Below are 17587 nucleotides of genomic sequence, written 5' to 3'. Positions count from 1 at the left end.
GACCAAACTTATATATATATATATATATATATATATATATATATATATATATATATATATATATATATATATATATTTGACCTTGATAAGTCAAGGAGTCAGTTGATAAGCTTTGAGGCCTTAAGTATACTGATCTATTGCTTAAGATTAATTTTTATATTTTACAATTTGTTATTTGAGAATTAGTAAATTCTTTGATTAAATACAATTACTAAATAGTTTATATTTTAGAAAAATCTAACTTTTATATTTAAAATTTATTATTCCTAAAATATCTCTATTTTCTTTTTGGACTAGCTCTTGTAATGACTTTGGTAATCAAAGAATAATATTTATTTAACTATTTATTGTAGTTAAATAATACTATTGATATGGTAAATGCATGACAAAAAGTTATAACTAGCTAGCAGAGTTTATTGTCTCTTCGAATTTTGTGGCTATATTATCTTATCATAACAAATAATTATAGTTATTAAACAAACTATTGCCATGATTATTTATGACATGAATAAAAAAAGAAATTTTTACATTCAATGTTTCTTGCAAATTATGTTAATTACATCGTTGCGATTCATAGTAATATTGACCGTTTTTATAATAACCAATATATAATTTCATTTATTAAGGTCATACGTACCGGCCACTAGTTATTCATAGCAATTATATAACTCCATTGACTAAGGTTGTAGTCATATAACATATGTTAATTACATCGTTGCGATTCATAGTTATATTGGTCGTTTATATAATAGCCAATATATAATTTCATTCGTTAAGGTCATACGTATCGGCCACTAGTTATTTATACAACCATATAAGTTCATTGACTTAGGTCATAGTCGTATAATCTATGTTAATTACATCGTTGCGTTGAATTGACCGTTTATATAATAACCAATATATAATTTCATTCATTAAGGTCATATATATCGGCCACTAGTTATTCATAGCAACTACATAAGTCCATTGACTAAGGTTGTAGTCATATAACCTATGTTAATTACATCATTGCAATTCATAGTTATATTAGTCGTTTATATAATAGCCAATATATAATTTCATTCATTAAGGTCATACGTATCGGCCACTAGTTATTCATAGCAACCATATAAGTTCATTGACTTAGGTCGTAGTCATATAACCTATGCTAATTACATCGTTGCGATTCATAGTTATATTGAATTGACCGTTTATATAATAATCAATATATAATTTCATTCATTAAGGTTATACGTATTGACCACTAGTTATTCATAGCAACCATATAAGTCCATTGACTAAGGTCTTAGTCATATAACTTATGTTAATTACATCGTCGCGATTCATTGTTATATTGAATTGACCGTTTATATAATAGCCAATATATAATTTCATTCATTAAGGTCATACGTATACGCCACTAGTTATTCATAGCAACCATATAAGTCTATTGACTAAAGTCATAGTCATATAACCTATGTTAATTACATCGTTGCGATTCATAGTTATATTGGCCGTTTATATAATAGCCAATATATAATTTCATTCATTAAGGTCATACGTATCGGCCACTAGTTATTCATAGCAACCATATAAGTTCATTGACTTAGGTCGTAGTCATATAACATATGTTAATTACATCGTTGCGATTCATAGTTATATTGAATTGACCGTTTATATAATAACCAATATATAATTTCATTCATTAAGGTCATACGTATCGTCTACTAGTTATTCATAGCAACCATATAAGTTTATTGACTAAGGTCTTAGTCATATAACTTATGTTAATTACATCGTCGCGATTCATTATTATATTGAATTGACCGTTTATATAATAGCCAATATATAATTTCATTCATTAAAATCATACGTATATGCCACTAGTTATTCATAGCAACCATATAAGTCCATTGACTAAGAAAAATTAGACAAATCTAATAAGAATTCAGAAAATAAGTTTTGATCAAATTTCATTTATGGTGAAAACTAATTATGATTGACTCATATTTTTATAGTAAATAGCTTTTTCAAGCTTTCAAAAATTAAGATTCTTATTTTAATAGCTATTCACTAACCATGTGATCCGTTTTCTTCCATTCCACTTTTTTTTTCTTAATAATTTAAAAAAAAATATTATATAGAGAAAAAAAAATAGTAGGAACGTTGTTACAATATTATATATAATGTGTTTAAAATATAAGAAAATAGTTTTTTATGATTAATATCTTAATTGAGAGCTATTACTTTAAGTCTGAACGCATAAGATGATTTATTAAAAATGGGGTCCAATTTAAAAAATAAAAGGATATGACTTATTTGAATTTGAGATGAGATTTAAAAAAAAAAATATAATAAGAAAAATCATATTTTCGATATGAGCAATAGAGTCAAAGTTTCTTTTAAAATAATTTTTAGTTTTTATTTGTATTATATTAAAATGAGTGTGGGGCAATAAATATTAAATTAAACAAACTAATGTTTCTTGTACTACCAAGTTTCTTGGTTTGAATTCATGTTTAGTTTAAGGATAAAAAAGTTTATTTTGCTGATGTGTAGATCGTATATTTTTATTAAATCAAGTATATAATTAATTTTTATTAAATATACAGTATAATTTGCTATACACATAAAATACACAAAGTATATAGAAACTTTTCATCTTCATATGTATGGAAACATGTATCAATTTTAGTTGCTCTATTTTGGGAATAGAGATAAGTTACTGTATTTATTAGTGTGTTTTGGAGGGAAAATTATTTGGGTGAAAGATTGCAAAACTGAATAAGGTTATGATAGTCTTTTTACTAGTGTGGCCACATTTGGGCCAAATTAATGTGGCCGTTTGTTGAATATAAATATTTTACTTGATTATCTATTTGGGAGATGGAGCTAAAGGTTTATTCACTTGATGCATGATTGAAAACTTTTAACTTTATAACGAATACCTAGAAGTAATTTATTTCAAATATTAACAAAATGTAATTATTAATAAGAAAATTGAAAGAGTATGAGTAAATGGAAAAGCTATCACATGTTCTATGAATTTATCGAATGATTTCGTTTGTATCTCTTCTTAGTGCGTTTTCTTCTAATTAATCGGAATTAGAAGGACGTGCAAATTCTTTATCCTATGTTATTGCCCAATTCAAATTAATATTTTATGATGGCTATTATTATAATTTCATTCTTTATGGATAATATTTGTTAAAATTAATTTAGATTTTAAAGGGTATAAAGGTGAGTTAATATTTTAGGATATAAAAACCATTTTAAAAAATAAACTGGGAGGCTATTATTAGATATTTTCTTCTCTCCCTTTATACCAATCGAGGAGAACCAAAACCCTTCCTTGAGCTACTTTTCCCTTGCTATCCTAGCGATCAGAGAAAGATGTCGTACTTGTTGCCTCACCTTCACTCGGGATGGGCGGTGGATCAGGCCATTCTTGCTGAAGAGGAACGCCTCGTCATTATCCGCTTCGGCCATGACTGGGACGAAACTTGCATGCAGGTATACCCTAAAGCCTTTTTCCCCTCTCTTTGCATCCCCATATAGGAAACTATGTGCATATATTTGTCTTTCTAGGATGTTTGTTTTAGTAAATTATGGGTTTCTTGCTTGGGATAATAATTTGCTGGGGATTTTTTTAATTTGTTCGTGAAACCCTAGGTTCTTGTGTATTCTTGATTACTGTAATTTCAACTGATTTCACCATAAATGTTTTTTGATTTCAGTTTTATGGTGCGTTGAACCAGCTGTATAGTCTTTTTACTTTTTAGTAGAAAAGAAGTTTTGGGTACTCCGAGTTTTGTTTGTTTAATGTCTTAGGATAATCAATTTGTAGTGGGTCTAGAATTTCTGTAATGTTTCTTCATATTAGAATTCAGAAATACAATTGCAATTAACGGATGGAAGCTGGGATTTAATGAATAAGGTCTATTACAATTTGTGGAGGAAAAATGGGCACGGGGGTTGGATTCGGACTGGTTGAACACTCCACAATCCATCTACCCATATTTTAGACTGGTAAAAAAAGGGGCTTGGGGAAGAAGTTGTTTGGGTTAAAACCGTTCAAAAAATTGCATGCTATGTTCCATAACGAGACTGGTCTTGACAGAATGTTTCCATTTTTGACGGTCTTAGCGAAATCCCCCTCCCCCCCCCCCCCACACGCCCTCTTTTTCTTTACTTGAACATCATAGTTCTTCAATATTTAAAGCGAGGTTGAGGTAGTTCGGACATGTCAAGATGAGACATAGATGCGCTAGTGAGGAGGTGTGAGAGATTGACGTTGATGGGTCTAAGGAGAGGCGAGGTAGGCAAAAGAAGTATTTGGAAAAGGTGATTAGCCAGGACATGGTACATTTGCAGCTTACTGAGGACATGACCCTTGATAGAAGGGTGCAGAGGTCGAGGATTAAGGTAGTAGGGTAGTAGGTAGGCGGGCGCTTTTCTTCTCCATACCAATATTACTGGTATTACATTCGTATTTTCTTATTTTTTAATCTCTATGACTAATTGTTGTTTTGTTTCAATTATCTTATTTTGTTGTTATTGTTACTGCTTTCTTTTTCGTGGCAATTGTCTCTCTTTTCCATGAATGCTGGGATTATGCTTTACTTGAGCCGAAGGTATATCGGAAACAATCTTTCTTCCTTCACAAGGTAGGAGTAAGGTTTGCGTACACACTACCCTCCCTAGACCCCACTTGTGGGATTCCACTAGGTATGCTGCTGTTGATAATTTATGTTTAAATTCTTAGTTCAAACATCGATTTTTGGTGATTTACTGTAAAAAGCTCAAAATTTCATTGTTGGACCTTAGAAAGTGTTGCAGAAGACAAATTGAGTCTTTTTGATTTGGTGTTGTTTGACTAAATTGATAATTGGAGATTGTTTCTGTTTGTATTTGGAAACTTTGTTTCAAATTTGAGATCATTTGGAGTAGATTTGGGGTGGTTTGATCAAAATTAAAGTTGTAAATACGAAGAACACTTTGTTAAAACAACACAGAAAAATTATGCCAATTTGGTAAACTTAGATGAACAACTTAACAAATAGCTAGAAATGTAGCATAAACTCTACTAACCCGGTAGAGAAATCTCTAAAGAACCAAATTTTGCCAACCTGATAGACTTTGATGAATAACATAACGGATAGGTAGAGTTAATATAGCAGAATTCTACCGGTCCGGTAGAAAAATGCTGAAGAATAGTAACTGAGTACGGGTCCAGGGGACATTTTTTAGATATGGCTAATTTTAGAGATATTCAGCTAACACCAGCCCCTTAATGGAGCCATTCCTGTTAATCACCCAAACCATTTGACCCATTTTTGAATTTCACCTTGTTCCTAATTTTCAAGAAATTGAATAGAAAACTTGTAACAAGAAATGATAAGTAGAAACGAGTGTTACCATAACTTTGGGTTTACACCAAGGTGGCAAGGATTGACATTGAGCCAGAACATGTTATACCTCAATATAAGTTGAGGTCAAATCAGATGCGGATCCAAGATTTAAACTTTATGGCATCGAGTTCGGGGTTCTACCTCAACTCATTTTATTTATTGAGTTCAAAATTAATTATTTGTACTTTTTTACTGAATCCAATTTTACTAGGTTCAAATGAACCTATACCTTACATCCTGCATTCGCCCCTAGGTCTTATGGTGTATCCTATTTGCTAATGATATTATGCTAATTGACGAAACTAGTAAGGGAAGCTCTATAGAACAGTTGTAAGACCATTAGTGTTACATGGAAGGGAATATTATGCAGCTAAAATGGGAGGGCGCTTCGCCTCGCTTAAGCTATGCTTCAGTGTAGGCAAGGCACTATGATGTGCGCAAGCATTGCCTATGAGTTCTATCTTCAATCGAGCAGTGCTAAACAACAAATATAATCGTCAAATAAGTATATTAGTTGTTAATAAAAATATTGCAAATGAATTTGTTACTCTTTTCTTAAATTACATATATATTGTTATTTTTCATTGTGCCATTTTTTGTTGCTAAAACCCACACTTAAATTGCTTTTGTGCTTAAGGGATAAGATGGAGCGCTTTTTAGAGCTTTTTAGAGCTTTTTGCCTTTGGCGACGCTGCACATCCACAAGACGAGTGTCACATAAATGTGGGTGCTAAAATTGATGTGTGTTGGTACAAGATTAGATTAGCCTAAAAATGACCATATTCTCCGGAAAGGACAAGTAGCAGACATTGAGGATAAAATGAAAGAAGGTTGCTTGAGATGGTTGGTTATCTCCTGCGTTGGCCTCCGGATGTCAGCCTCCAGATTCACTGGTCATCTAAGTTGCTCGGATACGGGTGTCCGACACGGGTGCAGATCTAGAGGCCGGATCTTCGAGATGTAATTTCTAAGATTCGGGGATACGGATCCTTGTACAGATACGGGTGCGGGTATTCGGCTAAAAGTAAAATAAAAAAAAATAAAAAAAATCTTTAAATTATGAGAAATTTTGTAGAATACTTACGTATGATTTGTAAAGTGTGGATTTCTTTTTTATTTTCAAGCTGTAGATAAGTAAATGATTGATTTACTAGATAAAATATGCTATTTTCTTCAAATGTACCCTAATTTTCGTTCTGATTTTGGGAATCAAATTGTATCTCGTCTCGAATTTTTCCGTCTGTCGTGGTCAAAGTACCCAAAATTATTTGACCAGATCCGGTACGGATCCCTTACCCACACCCATATTAGTGTCATGTCGACACGGATGCGGCACCTAAACTGCCGTGTCGGAGCAACTTAGCTGGTCATTAGGTGTGAAACCATGGTTATTGAAAGGGATAAGATAGACCTAAAATCACATGAAAATAAATGGTCTAGAAATGCCTACAATATGTTGGAATCAATGCAAGACTTAACAAAAGATAGGACATAATGGAAGAGAAAAATTGTATAGGCAATAAAAATTAATTGGTAATATGCTTTAGTCATGTTAATACGTTTACTTTAGGTCCTATGTTTTTTTGGTGTCCCTTAGCCCTATTTGAGATTCTCATGCAGTAGGAGATTTAGAGAACATCTTGTACTTTTTATTTTTTATTTTTATTTTGTATAATCTTGGTCTACGATGATTATAAACAGAAAAATATGGTGAAGATTCATATGGCAGATTGGTACTTGTTTCGGACTGAGGCGCAAGTATTGTACTATTTGGCCATTTTCCTATTCCATTTGGGAGCAGCTTTCTGAAAGTTTTTTTTTTAAAACCTTATTTACAAAATAAGAACCCGGTCGATTGGAGTACCCTTCCTCCTTTTTGAGGCTTTTAGGCCTCCGGTCAGTCAGGGGTTGACATGAGACCGGATATTTTGGGGAATCCGATGGTATTTGGATCAGTTTACGGCTTTGCGCCGCACACAACTATTCTAATGGATACATGCTACTTCCTACTCGCACATGTACTTGGTAACTCTTCCACCGAGGATTTCAAAAAGTTGAATTCAGAAATGAAATAATGATTAAAAAGAATCTAGCTTGAATTAAAATTCAGAAACAAAAGAAATGATAAGAAAGGAGTTTAACTTTTTGTTCCCCATCAATGATGACATCCTTCTGAGATTGAGACGACGAACAAAGCTCTTAACTGGAGATATATAGTGACATAATTACAAATTATTGAATGAAGCTCTTAACCGGAGACGTAGTGACATAATTACAAATTATTGAATGAAGCTTTTTACTGGATATTCAGTTACATAATTACAAATTATCATCAATAGTTGAGGCATAGCCATGAGATTTCCAGAAAGCCTTGGGGCCAAGATTTTGAACACCAGCATCTTGTAAACAATAATTTGAGTTCTGATGAGAGCGAAAAGGGAAGTAAGAACACTGAGAAGATCGAACGACATAGCGTGTGTGTGTATATATATATATATATATATATGTTCTGGGTGTCTTTAGTGTTAGAATTTTGGAAAGAGAAAGTAGAAACAGGAAGTAGCTCTGAAAATTTTTTCACCACGTCTGGCAGGTTCTGTGGGAGTCGAAGAAAGAGCGCAATGCACTTGTATCGCTTTTTGGCAAAAAGTAGGCTCTCAATATTTACCCGTGAATGTGAATGAACTTCATTAATCCCGAGAATTACCCATTTGTCGATAGGCTAAATATTGCCGATTTTGGGGGTTTTCAAAAATGAGTCTTAATTGCATCAAAAGCAATAACAGCTGAATTTATAGCCGAAATGAAGAAACAACTAAAGAAGACTAAATATAGTGAGGCTCGATCTTTGAACAATCATAGGTTGTAATCCATCCGTTAGAATGAAAAGATTAAGAGAATGAACAAGAGCAATGAGGAAAAAGAAGAGTTCAGGCGAACAAATGAAGAGGAAGAGAGAAGAATGACAGTGTGTGAAGGAGGAAGGGGACACCAGAATTCCATTATAATTCCTTTACAACTGCTTCCCTTCCTCCAACTGCTGCTGCTTTTATAATAGCTAGGATCAATTTGAGCGGTTTCTGCTCATTAAGAAAAGCTAATCTCAGCAGTTTGTTTCATTTGTTGTTTAAGTCGACTTCTCCTTTTATTTATATTGCTCCCCTCCATTTACATATAACATTCCAGACCCCTTAAATTAATTCTTGTCCTCAAGAACTAGCAGCAATTCTGGAAACTTGCCCCAGATGAAATCAAAATCTTCCCATGTGGAGTCTTCTGGAGCTAAGTTTGATCAATGCACCAGTTCCTTTACCACTCCCACGTTGCCCCTTTTGACCCACTATCTCTGCAAGATTGCTGCGGGTTGAATTGACCTTGTTTGCTGAGCTCATATATATATGATACATGGGGTGCACCCTAGAGGCAGAACGTAAAAGCAGTCTATATGCCACCTTGCCCTTTCCGGAAACTTGAAGGCTCATTTGACATGGAACTTCAAATTTGTTAAATTCTTGTTCAGTTTTGTGCTTATATGCATAAAATTTAATTTATTTCGTGCTTTGCTTTAGATTGTCTTTCTATAGCTGCTGAATTTGTTGCTCTTGGCTAAGAAATCCTCTGGTACATTAGCTTCTAATGAGGCTCCAATTGATATCTCAGGAGGCGATACCCATACCATGCTTGAAATGGTACGCAATTCAAACCGTTATGGAAGTTTGAATTGCACCTCCGTTCAGCTAAACCAAGCCATTCCTTCCACTGATTGGGTCTATGAGCTGTCATACATCTCAAACAGGCAATATTACATCTATTCGCGCTCTCCGTCTGTCCATCTGATGGAGGGTGATAAGCAGTGCTGAAACTTAGTAGTGTCCACATTAATTTAAAATAACAATTCCTGCTGCTAGCAGTTAATAAAAAATATACCGCTTCTATCAGAAAGGATGGTTTCAGGAGTTCCATTTTAGCTTTCTGTTATCCCTTTAGTCATGCCGTCTACTACCACAAAGATGGTGCCCTTTCCTTGTGATTTGAACCTCTATGAAGTCTGCACTAATATGCTATGCATCCAAGCCTGCTCAGGAACGGTTAAGAGTTATAGAAGCCCTAGGCTGGAGAACCGTTAGTTCTCAGGTTCAAGCTCCGGCGGAGATAAAGAAGCACTAGGTAATTTCTTCCCATCTGTCTAAGCCTTTTGGTGACAGAGTTACCAGTACTTGTGCTGGTGGAAGATATCAGGTACCTAGTGCAATAGTCAAAGTGCAAGCTGGCACGAACACCATTATCATAGAAAGAGTTGTAGAAGCCCTAGGTAGGGTATTTTTCTTCCTTGCTTCTCTGGTACATTTCACATAGGACTTCACATTTTCTTTAAGCTCAGGCCAAGAAACTCTCTTTAATGTACCTACTTGACTTGAGTGTCCACCTACTGGTGAGTCATATAGTTGCTTGACTATTTGCTGCCTTAAATCCCCTGAACTTGCAATATACCCTTCATCTTTCTAACTAAAACTACAGATTGTAAGCTAAACTTGTCTCTGCTCTGAGGCTGTACTGTCAACTGTGAGCTAAGTAATTAAGTCTGTAACTCGTTGCTCCTTCGTTGCTGTGTTATTATTTTTTTTAATTCGTAGCTGTGTTGAAATCCTTTGTATCCAACTATTCAAATAGGTACAGTAAACTTATAGCCTGTAACCTTCCTTCAGTCTCTCTGTGCATAGCTTCATCCTCATTTCTCTTTGAGAGTGGATTAGCAACTCTATTTCAGCTGAATCTCTTGTATATCCACTTGTCTACAGCACTCAGTGGTGACATAAACTCTTTCTCATATGTATATTTCCTCCGCTGTCTAGGTGCTTGAGCTTGCTTAAATCCTATTGGCCTATTCCCTTGCATCAATACAGCTCCTATACCAGTTTGGCATGCATTAGTTTCCACCAAGAAAACCTGCTTAAAGTTAGGTATTGCTAGAACAGGTGCAATAGTCATTGCCTATCCAGTTTTAATTGGATGTAGATTTTATATTCTGCTATTAACCTTTTTTTGTTCTCCATTTTAGTAGTTTCTCACTTCTGCTTTTAGTGATATCTTTCCAGATTATCAGGGAAGCTGGTTTTTGGGTGGTTGGTAGGTTGGGGAAATATGGGCATAAGTGGTATTTTTAATTGATGCATTACTATGCAGTCATCACTAGTAAATTTATTAAAAAGCATCAGTAGATTTATGGAATACGCAATTTTAAGAAGCATCAGTAGATTTATGTAATACCGCCAAATGATCTTGATCTCGATTTCCAGTAATTTAACCTAGAGGAGTGATGTAACGTGAGTGAGGTAAAGAGTTTCCACCTTCTTTAAACATGGAATATATAAAGGCTTGGAAAGAGAAAAGAACCAAAATATTAAATACTTTGACTTTCTTTAAGCATCAAATACTGTTAAAACTTCACTACCTCAAAGTCAATAACAGTGTAATAGTCCCAGAAAATAAATCTAATACATGCATGCTTCTATTTTATCGATGAAAGACTTTCATGTCCTGTAAAGATTTAATTCTATAAATTTAGCATCTCAAATTACGTATGCATAAAAGATATTCATAATAAGAAATAGCTATCTCAAATTACGTATGCATGTGCAAAAGATAATTTTGAGAATTAGAAATATACAGATAAACAAAAAGCCACGCATGGAGAAAATTGGAAAAGAAAATGTAAAAATGGCAAAGAAACTCAAAGAGGAAGGCTATGCCCTAAAGGTGAGTGTGCCTATTATTGGACTACATGATAAAAATCATGAACAGAGAAACACCACATCAAGGAAAAGATCAATACTTAAACCGTCTAACGCAAAATGTTATAACGACAATTAATATACCTAAAGTATTTAGTATTGGCACTCCAATTATTCTCCAACATATATAAATTGACCCTGTCGATAGAAGAGTTACCTACTGCAAATGCATATTCTTCAGTAACTGAAATCTCATTTCAATAAATCTCGTATGGAATTCTCCATTGTTTCTGGGGAAAGTTGACTGTATGTGTACTTGTTTGTGGGAAAGAAAATAAATTAAAGAGTAGTTAAGAAAATTAATGGGAAAAAGAGGAAGAGACGTTCTTTTCAGTGAGTCTCGATTGGAATTCCCCATTGTTTCTGGGAATGTTGATTGTACGTGTACTTATTTGTGGGAAAGAAGATAAATAAAGAGGAATAATTAAGAAAATTAATGGAAAGAAGAGGAAGAGACGTTTTTTAGCCTTTTTAGGGAAATGCAAACGGATAGGTTGTTTAAATTTTTATTTAATAGACACTTTATGTGCTTTAATTTTTGTGACTCTTCGTTACCTCACTGTTACAATTCTTTATTGTAGTTATATACTAGATAAGAGGACAAAAAAAAACAAAAATTGAGATAATAGATAAATAGGATCCTTAGCCAAAGAGAGGTGCCAACTCATCTCTTATTTTTCCTACTTTATATATCCTTGGCCATGGAATTCTTTATTGTAGTTATATAATAGATAAGAGGACAAAAAAAAACCAAAAAATTGAGATAATAGATAAATAGGATCCTTGGCGAAAGAGAGGTGCCAACTCATCTCTTATTTTCCCTACTTTATATAGATATATAGATATAGATATATATATATATATATAGATAGATTTGGCTTCTCTCTACTCCTGAGGAGGGTTCACAGTGGCATACTGATTCTCCCCCCTTGCTATAAAATTTGTAAAACTCTATTTAGTTTTAGCTGGTTATTTCTTGTGGCGTTTCAGATGGACGAGGTGCTGGCTTCAGTTGCAGATACATTAAAGAATTTTGCTGTCATATACCTGGTGGACATCACAGAGGTCCCTGATTTTAACACAATGTATGAGTTGTACGATCCATCCACTATCATGTTCTTCTTCAGGAACAAGCACATCATGATTGATCTTGGCACAGGAAACAATAACAAGATCAACTGGGCTCTCAAAGATAAACAAGAGTTCATTGATATTGTTGAGACAGTGTACCGTGGTGCGAGAAAGGGTCGTGGTCTAGTTATTGCACCTAAAGATTACTCTACCAAGTATCGTTACTGAGTGTCTGTGATATTGTACTGAACTATAAGATACTTTATGATTAAACTGAATCAGCTGTCAAGTGTACAATAACTTTCCATTAGTTGCAAGTGGAAAGACCTCTAGTCTTCTTCAAACCATGTTATGATAAATTATATTGACTGTTTTGAAATTGTGCTTTTGTGGTTTCGGCTTCAGCATGTGCTAGGTGCCATAAGTGAACGAGTTGATTAAGGAGAGGATTTAACTATTCAGGTAGCTTTTAGTTTCTCTACTCTTTACAACGATTTCCATTACTTCTGCTAACGCTACGCGAGACTATGTAGAATAAGCATTTTGCAACTCCAATTTCTATAATGGGATAAAGTCGGATCAGGATATCAGGTAATGGAAGGGTTGAACCTTGTTTTGGTTAGCGTCTAACTTCTTAGTATGCATATGTGTGGTTGAGCGCATTCTATGTTTTTCTTAATGTTTTACCTCGTAAATATGTAAAGTGGAATACAAGGCAATCTCATAGGTGAAGCTTTGTTTTTCTATAAGCAGACTTTGAGGCCCTTGGGACAGAAACAGATTAGGCCATATACTAACTTTACATTAATATATATATATAATATATAGTAACTTTACATTTATGTTGCAAGATTTATCTGCTTGCACTTGTCTTCCGCAATGAAAATGTTCACTTTTTTCTGTCCTTCCCAAACAAACTTTGAAGAGAGCCCGCAAGTTCCACTAGAGCCATACCAATCATATACCATGTAGCACCTGCAAGAATGACCTTCAGCCATGAGCTGTTGACAATGTCTAATGCGAGAGAACCACCAATATGATCGTTGAGTCTAACAGTCGCTTCTTCTCCAAGTTTTATCCAAACTATAGTTGCTGCTGCTGTTGCTGTTGCGAATGGCACTCTCCAGAGCCAGGGATTGCCTTGAAGTTTGTCCTTAGGTGAGAAAGCTTCATCATAGAATTCTACCGGTGTTTGGGGAGAGGAAGCATTCGAGGAAACTTCATCCACCAAATTAGTGTTTGTGGCTTCTGGAAGTGCAGGGGTTGATGGAGACCAATACTCATCGTTGCACCTTTGATCAACTGTTGCCTTGGCTTGTTTCATAGCTGCTGCAGTAGCTCTGAGCTTCTTAATGTCGGGTTCAATTAGCCTTCTCCTAACTGGTACCAAAGCCTGGACAGCTTCTGCAGTTCCTATAATAGGTGATTGCCAGTAGAACCAATTTGACATTGCTCGGATTGCTTGAAATGCTGACATTCGTGCTTCTTTTTGCACATCTGAAGCCTGAAATATAGTAAGAGTTGTATGTCAAACGGATGCTACCCTGATTGGCCATGTCACCGGCTAAATCGCTATCACATTTGACTTGTAGAAAGAACATTTGTGCTAATATATTCAGAACAAGGGTTACCTTAGGGTTGGTTTTGGAAGCTTTATTCAAGGCATCTTGATATCTGCTTTGAAATTTTTCTAGATCATCAAATATATTCGAGGTGCGAGCACCAACAGTATTGCCAGCCCCAATTCTAACACTGCCTCGCGGCTTCTTGGACATTAGGAATTCAAGTGCAGCCAAGTTTGACCTCTCAACAACCCTATGAGAACATGTCAGAAAGAAGAAGTAAGCAATTAACTATCAATGTTTGAACTCCCAATTAGTAAATAGTCTTACGAGATGCAATCAACTGGACATGCATCTATAGCTTCTTGAATTTTGGGTTCAGTATCAGCCCACTGAGCAACTACTCTGGCTCTTCCATACACAGATTCAACAGCAAATGTCTTTTCTGCGAATAAAGCACATTTTAGGCAACCTACACACTTGACTTCATCAACAAACACAGCTCTTTCTTCATTCTCTGGACCACACCATGCTGAATATAAAGGTTTTCCTGTGTACCCCCTTAAGTCTGCAATTTTTGTCAGTTCCTGCATTATTTGATTACAACAGAAACATCAAAAAAGGAAGAGATTAACTGTTTTATCTTCTATGTGCTTAGGCTGATTTAAAGACCAATTTTTAGGATAATACAAGGTAACAAAGAAAGTGAGGGAAAGAAATTTTTTTCTCTTTAAGAAGATTGGCATAGTCTACCTAAGAATTATCGTGAATTCAAGATTTAAAGTCGGTGGATAGTGGATTATTAACTGTGAAGTTTCTTTTGCATATGTATACATAGTCCGAATCGGAAGCAATAGATTTAGTAGGATCCATAAAACACGTCCTAGATGGATGGAATAGCAGTGATTTTTATACAAGGTGCACAATACTAAACAATCAAAAGACTACTACTTTTTCCAGCATTTACATGGATGAACTGACCTTATCATAAGCCATACGTGCAATTGGATCAGAAAGAAGAGCATAGGCTTCATTGAGGATAATAGCCATGTCATGGCCAGATGCTCCGGCGATATCTGGGTGGCATCGCTTCTGCAGCATCCTATAGGCCAGCTTAATCTGAGCCTGGTTAGATGAACTATCAACTCCAAGAAGATCATAGAGGTCAAAGTCAGTGATTGAAGAAGAATAGGCTCTGCATATCATGAGACATTTATTTGTATTAATATTGTTGTGGGATTTCCATGAATTTGCTAGTGGAGTCCTTGGATTTGGAAGTTTGTTTATGCTTTTGTTGGGAATGGTTTGTATTGGTAGAGTTACAGAATGCATTGTTTCTGCTGGAGGGGAGAGAGGAAAAAAGTGGCAGGAAAGAGTAAGATTTTCTTCTTTTTGGCTTGGGGCAGATATTTTTTTTGTGTGGAAGATATTTGCATATTTCACATCACCAGAGAGTTTGAGAAGAGACTAGAGACTAACCGGTCAATCTATTTACTCTTGTTTTCATTTTGAAAGTTCCGTTGCTTCAGTAGATATTTAACTCGGGAAATTGTTTTACTAGTCCAATAAAAATGTGTAAAGCCTCGTATATTTTTGTACTTATTTTGAGCTAATTACGATCCTAATGAACATGTTTGGATTATTCCTAAAGTGTAAGCGGACCTATGTATAGATGGCGAGGTGGTTCCGGTATTCTGGTGTGAGTTTTAGCTCGATTTAAAAACTAAATATATACTTTAGAGCATACATGATTTCTGGTAGAATTCAAAACGCAGCACAATTACATTTGCAATGTTACATTATATCGGTAAGAATAGAGCCAAAATATATAACTTTGATGGAATAAATTAACTTTTGTGAAAACAACCCCGAAGCGGTGTTTTTGATGGCTCTGATAGTTTCGTATCGTGATTTTGGACTTGGGCGTATGCTCGGAATCGAATTCGAAAGTCCGCAGGTTAATTTTACATTGGATAAGAATATCATTTACTTTTTTTTAAAAATTATTTGGTACTATGAAATCAACTAAATCCTTCTTTATTTGAACTATGCAGGAACTCATAATATCTATGATTTAAATCGACTTATATTTTACTTTATATAATAATAAAAAAACTAAATACTAATCTCACTTCTAAAATATTTTTACTTCTTCAATTTTCTTAATCATAAAATAATTCCATAAAGACTTCAAAGTTGCAATGACGAGGAAGAAGAAGCAACCGGGTCTGGCGCCGGTCTCGTCCAAAGTTCTGGTGCTGGAATCTAGGCAGATGACACCAGAATCAGGCGTTCCCCGGACCTTAGCTCCGATTCAATTAGGCCATTAACTTCCAGGAATGGGGAGTGCTCCTATAGTGCTACAAACAGGCCCCCAACCGGACATTACAGAAACTCCGCCGGAGCCTAATGCAGGGGCTACGAATGCGGCGAGGAAATTGACTTTCTCTGCCACATCTAGTGAAGTCAAGCCTACAATGACTGAAGTAGTTAAAGGAAATAGAGAGCAACACACGAGATTGAAGCTAGATTACTTTTCACCTGTAATGAAAGATGGAGTGAAGGTAGTCAAGCTAAATCCCCAGGAGATAGCTGACCAGAATCAGAAGTGGAGTCTAGCATTAATTGGTTATGTGATTGGCGGTAACTCTACCTTCAAGGAAATGCTCAAATTCGTCTATGGAGTCTGGAATTTCGTCAATACACCTCAGGTATTTCTTCATAATAATGGATATTTCATCTTCAAATTTGAGAATGAGGAAGATAAAGCAGTGATTCTCCAACAAGGGCCATACACGTTCAATTATAGGCCATTCATTCTTAAACAGTGGGATCCAGAGTTCCAAATGAATAAAAAATCTACTCAAATTGTCCTATGTGGGTTATGTTTCCAAATCTACCAATTCATTTCTGGGCCCCTAGCAATTTGGGTAGAATAGCAAGTTGTCTTGGTAATCCTGTATGTACTGATAAACTAACTACTCAAGAGCAAAGGATTGCTTATGCTAGGATATTGATCGAGATGGATATATCCCAACCTTTGCCTGACTCACTCTCCCTTGAACTACCTGATGAAAAATACTACTCACAATCTATTGAGTATGAATGGAAGCCAATATACTGTCAAGATTGCTTGAAAGTAGGGCATATCACAGGGAAATGCAAGGAGGGACCAGCAGAACCTAAACAGCCTTAACAAAATAACAAAGAGAAACAAAAGAAATTGGAATGGAAAGCTAAGGATGTGCCTAATCAGATAGTGGATAATCAGACTAATGCTCAAGTAACTGAGCAGGATACTAGCAATGAGCAGCCTAAGAATGAACAAGAGGCTAAAGGGGATGGGCAACAGTAGAGGAAACAAATTGATAGGGGAAAGAAAGCAATGCTAATTACTATTGATAAGCACCAGGAGATTGATGAACTGGAACTTATGCTCAGAAGGAATCAGTTCAGTGCTTTGAGAATCCAACCAGAGGTTATCACTAACAAAATGGTAAGGGTCACTAGTCCAACCAAGCAGCCTCCATGATCTTTGGATCATGGAACATTAGAGGGCTGAATAAGCCCTACAAGCAGAAGGAATTCAAATCCTTTCTGCTTACGAATAAAGTGGCTCTTTTGGGCTGCCTTGAGACAAAAGTTAAGACTAGAAGAGCAGGGAAGATACAAAGGAAGTTAGGGGCAGAGTGGCAGGTTTACTGTGATTATGTAGGTTGTCCAAATGGAAGAATAAGGGTCTGTTGGAAACCACAACTGGTGGAAGTTGATA

The 17587-nt window shown here is 35.2% G+C and overlaps 2 protein-coding genes across 2 annotated transcripts; one reads left to right on the top strand and one right to left on the bottom strand.

The window, feature by feature from the left end:
- Positions 1 to 3253: 3253 nt before the first annotated feature.
- LOC104097552 (thioredoxin-like protein YLS8) lies at positions 3254 to 12632 on the top strand. The gene is made up of 2 exons (XM_009604133.4): positions 3254 to 3492; positions 12173 to 12632. The coding sequence occupies exons 1-2, from the start codon at positions 3373 to 3375 to the stop codon at positions 12479 to 12481; spliced, it is 429 nt and encodes a 142-aa protein (XP_009602428.1). The 5' UTR covers positions 3254 to 3372; the 3' UTR covers positions 12482 to 12632.
- Positions 12633 to 12977: 345 nt separating this feature from the next.
- On the bottom strand, positions 12978 to 15227 carry LOC104097550 (chaperone protein dnaJ C76, chloroplastic). Its single transcript, XM_070199823.1, has 4 exons — positions 14797 to 15227; positions 14146 to 14402; positions 13885 to 14068; positions 12978 to 13757 (listed from the first exon to the last, which is right to left on the bottom strand). The coding sequence occupies exons 1-4, from the start codon at positions 15145 to 15147 to the stop codon at positions 13143 to 13145; spliced, it is 1407 nt and encodes a 468-aa protein (XP_070055924.1). The 5' UTR covers positions 15148 to 15227; the 3' UTR covers positions 12978 to 13142.
- Between the last annotated feature and the right edge of the window lie 2360 nt (positions 15228 to 17587).

The sequence above is a fragment of the Nicotiana tomentosiformis genome, chromosome 4 (assembly GCF_000390325.3).
Source record: "Nicotiana tomentosiformis chromosome 4, ASM39032v3, whole genome shotgun sequence".
In the NCBI taxonomy this organism is placed as follows: Eukaryota; Viridiplantae; Streptophyta; class Magnoliopsida; order Solanales; family Solanaceae; genus Nicotiana; species Nicotiana tomentosiformis.
The sequence above is the reverse complement of the archived record's forward strand: the minus strand, read 5'-3'. Positions and strand labels throughout refer to the sequence as shown.